The sequence below is a fragment of the Pseudomyrmex gracilis genome, unplaced genomic scaffold (assembly GCF_002006095.1).
Source record: "Pseudomyrmex gracilis isolate BER0280 unplaced genomic scaffold, ASM200609v1 scaffold_694, whole genome shotgun sequence".
NCBI lineage: Eukaryota > Metazoa > Arthropoda > Insecta > Hymenoptera > Formicidae > Pseudomyrmex > Pseudomyrmex gracilis.
The window spans coordinates 23,153-27,904 of NW_018021278.1; the positions used below are offsets into that span (position 1 = coordinate 23,153).

Genomic DNA, 4,752 nt, shown 5'->3' on the forward strand with positions numbered 1-4,752 from the left:
CTTGGCAAATATTATAGACAGTTCTACCAACCTAGGAAAAAAAAATTACCTGCCTTCCTAATGCCCGGGAGTTTTAAATGACAATTTCACCTTACTTTTTGATCACAGTAGTATACATATATATATATACATATATATATACATATATATATATATACCCCATATATACATATATATATATACATATATAATATATACATATATAATATACCTATATATAATATATACCCTGTATATATATATTGTGACATGGTGTTCGCGCTGCTCCTCCCTTACCACAAAAGAAAAATTATTCTTTGAGGGAGTCCCGAAGTGCGTGCCGATATTGAGCGCCAAGATCTTTCGGGGTTTGCACACCGTATAGCGTTTTAATTTAGTCGCTTATTTTTTTGTATTTTTTTTATTTATGTAAAATATGGCGCCTCACCCACCGATGACTCACTCCGTCGAGGGACATCGAGGGAGACAAGCCGATATAACATCTATAGCGGGACTCGGCCGAGAGGCAAGCAAAAAACGGAGGGGACCGAGAACGTACTCCAGGAAGCGCCAGTGGCAGCACACGGAGGCTACGGCCCTGACGTAGCGGGCCAGATCAATCCCGTACGCCAGGCGGAGCGCACGCAACACGCGAGCGGCAATGTCACCAGGCGGCGTTCGGCAAGTGGAATCAGCGACGAATAAAACTGCTATTTGGGACTAACTACCACCTCGGAGAGGCCTAGGGGTCGGCCGCTGACATCCTAGGATGTCCATCTCCAGCCTGCCTGACAGGACGCGCTTGGAAAACGCGATGCGGCACAGAAACCCTGCAGAGAAGCATTATATTCATAATTTGCGGTTCGGGCCATCGTAGCTCTCGCGACCGTGAGCGCCGCGCTTGATACAACGCCGCGCCTTGATTGCTGGCGCGACAGACCCCACGCGATTCTAGCGCGCTCCGGTGTATCGACCCCAAATCGATTGCGATCCTCGCTTTCTTGGTCGCCATCCCTTGTGAGAAGCGGACGAAACTCTCGGAAAATTACCGTCTTTGATAGATATATCCGAGAAAGAAACATTATGTCACAGGACGACGATATCCGGTGAGGTGCCTCGTTTCTTCTAGCCACGAATCTGCGTGCCGAGTTCCGTGTCGAGGCTAGTCGCCAACTTTCGCGTTGTGTACCTGGCAAAGACGAATCCTTCGCTATATTGTTTCAGTTGTGAGCAGCTAGAATCGGATTCACGAGGCTTCGTGGCATTTCTTTGTAGGTTTAAGTGCGTTCAAGTTTCGCGAGTATTCTATTGAATACTGTGACAAGCCCTGGAGTTACTCGGGAAGCGCCAAGTAGCATTTCGTATAGTGTGAGAATCGTTGCTTGTGTAAATTTACTTGCCGCGCTAGTTGTTGATGTATTGCATGTATTGTTTTTGCGTAAAGAAAGGTGGCTTACTTCATGCAATGGTTTTCTTAATATTATAAAAACCAGAAATCCAACAAAAAAATGTTTCAGACACAAATTGTGCGTTGTTTTACGTATAATACAATTCCAAAATAAGACATATAAGTTTACAATAAACATATAAAATACAAAAAAACAAATTAACCTTGAAATGACTTCGAAAACGCTTACGCATTAAAAAAATAATAGTTATTTGAATCCTCACTCTCAAAATACTAAAAACTATGTGTCAGCTTTTTTTTAAATCAGTTGTCTACGAGATTTTTTGCTGTGTCAACTTAAATGGGATATATAGTGCTTGTATAGTGCTTTTGAAGATAAATATACAGAGTGTCCCATAATTGCCGTCTCATCGCTTGTAGGCAAAAAGAAAGGGTTATTCTAAGACGAAAAGTCCTATACCACTTTGGAAGATTCGCAATAATTAACNAGATATGAATTAATAAAGATCCGCTGCATCCAGAGTAAGAGGAGCCGTAAGAACAGTCTAGTCTTTTGCGCGGACGCGCCGTTGCGGTGAAATGGGAGGAGCTAATAGAATAGTATGTACACAGCGCATCATTGAATCGCAAAATAGGCGCGGGAATCGAAGGGCAAGCAGGTCGTACGATTCGTACGGCGCTTGTCGGCGAGCAACCGCCCCGCTTGCCCTCCGATCTCGCGCCTATTCCGCGATTCAATGACGCGCTGTGTACACAGCGCGTCAAAAGTTTGCGAAGTAGGCGCGAAGATCTAGGGGCAAAAAGAACGGTTTTTCTTAGGGATAAATAACGCGACACAGATGTGGATAAACGATTGCTACTAGTTAGCTGGTACAGTGCTCGTTGATGCTATTTATTCTTAAGAGAAACCGCTTCTTTTGCCTCTAGACCTTCGCGTCTACTCCGCGAATTTTTGACGCGCTGTGTACACCTATACATAAACAGCATATAAGCTGCGTTCGGGGATCGCGCTATCCGCAAGAAAGACTAGGCTGTCCTTACGCTCCTCTTACGCTGGATACACGCTGATTAGCAGATATTTATTAATTCATATCTCGTTAATTATTGCGAATCTTCCAAAGTGGTATGGGACTTTTCGTCTTAGAATAACCCTTTTTTCTTGCCTACGAGCGGTGAGACGGCAATTATGGAACACCCTGTATAATGCTCTTTTGAAGTCTTTATTTCATGCACAATAATAGCATATGATAGCATACTGTCATCACGAGCATCAATTTTTCTCGTTGACTAGATATTCTAGATATTCTAACTAGATATCCTAATCATATAGTTGTTTCATGTTACTCTTTTATGTTTTATTATTTTTAGATAATGGTTGAAGTGCGTGTAGCTTAAGTACATGTAGCTAAGAAACAATTTTACACAATATAAAATATTATGTATGATGAAGTTATACTAGAAAGTAAAACCTGTATGCTCAGTTTCAACACTCTAAGAGATTTATCTAGAAATCTTATTATAATTTATCTGTTTTTGCAGAAGCACTTTTATTTGGTGCAGTAAATATAGAGATATTTTAATCCTTCAAAACATCGGTTTAGGACTCGTCGATATATTCTCTTAAGGTAGTTCTCGTGTAAAACTTTTCACTTTTCTATAAAATGTAATAAAACTTAAATAAAATGTTAACAATAATGATTTACAATTACTGTCGCAATTTAAAAAAAAGTGACCGATTGTGAAGCGATATATTCACAATCAAAGTAGGCGTATTTAACATACATTTCCTATACCAAATACAACCAAACAGTCTATTTTTGTTTTTAATTTTAAAACGACTCCATAAATTTTTACAAAAAAAAACAACTATTATTTAGAGAAACATTTTACAAATATTTAAAACTAGAAAAATTACTATCGTTAAGCTTATAATTTTTTGTACTAACATTAGATTTCACTTTTGAATAGGGCTGTCGCATGGGAACTACCTTAAACTGTGAATATTTAGTTTTAATGATTGATAGTATATATTCTTAGATGTCTATGTCATTATTAACAATTAATCATTCAATATTTCAATTTTCAAAACATACATTTTTTCTTTAAATTAAAACTTTTAAAATTTTTACCTCTTTCTCTATATATTTTTCTGATATAAAAACTGCAGTTTTGAACTTAAAAGAAATAAAATAAAATTTACACTTCACATATTGCGTTGAAAATGGAACAAATAAAAATAAAGTAAAATCATATAATAAATATCTTTCCTTTAATAGTTATTAATAAAATTCTGAAAATTATGTTTACCTGGGCAAGGACATGCTCTGCAGGGTATATCCACCCCAATCCGCGGATCGCCGTAGAAATCATCGATGCATCGGTCGCAAGTGTGTCCGGTAGTAAAATCTCGGCAATTAATGCATGCTCCAGTGTTCGAGTCGCAACTGTCAGCATGTCCGTTGCATTCACAGCGCTGACAATGTGGGAAATTCCAAAAGCCGGGTTCACATTGGCCGCAGGTTCTACCGTAAGTATTTGAACGGCACTTACATCGGCCAGTTTCGACGTCGCAGAAATTATCAAGTGCACCAACACTATTACAGTCACAGGGAATGCATCCTTCTGGACCAAATCCATACGTTCCTGGCGCGCAACGATCGCAACGTCTGCCGACCACGTTTGACTTACACGGACACATTCCACCATAATTTTCGCACAGAAGACTGAGAGAGCCCGTCGGATTGCAATCACAAGCTAAAATATAATTTATAGTATATGAATATAAGGACATGAAGAGCCGTTCGCGGGATGTTGTGCGTGAATGTGCTTAAATATATATATATGTATACACATATATATTTCGAAATAATTTTTTTCTCCCATATAGGATGCTGGATTTGCATCACATATATATAAAGGACCCCGTATACCCCCCTAACTAATTTTAAAAAATTGCAAAAAAAACTCCTCAGCCAGGAGTCGAATCTGGAATCTCTGGCTTTCCGAGCCGTCGCCTTCCCTGTTAGGCTACCGAGGCACTTGGAATTTGTCTTGCAATACTTCGTATATCTATCAAATATGTTCAGATCTTTTTTAATACCGTTTCTTCCTCCAGCGTAAATTCTAATATATAATTAGTGATAAATAGAGATTACTCTCAGGCTCAATAAGTCTTTTATAGTATAAATATAAGGACATGAAGAGCCGTTGGCAGGATGTTGTGCGTGAATATGCTTAAATATACAGGGTGTCCCAGAATTGCCGTACAATCTCTCGTAGGCAGGTAGAAGGAGTAAAACTGAGTCGAAAAGTCCTGAACCATTTTTTTCTATTATTTATAATAAAAGAGTAATTATTGAGTAAAT

At 38.8% G+C, this 4,752-nt stretch overlaps 1 protein-coding gene across 1 annotated transcript in view; it reads right to left on the reverse strand.

Moving 5' to 3' along the window:
- The window catches only part of LOC109861340 (laminin subunit beta-1-like), a 21,592-nt gene that overhangs the window by 16,122 nt on the left and 718 nt on the right, over positions 1-4,752 (reverse strand). The window contains exon 2 of the mRNA XM_020440951.1: positions 3,695-4,141. Coding sequence (XP_020296540.1) covers positions 3,695-4,085 — 391 coding nt within the window. The 5' untranslated portion in view covers positions 4,086-4,141. The remainder of the gene's footprint in view (positions 1-3,694; positions 4,142-4,752) is intronic.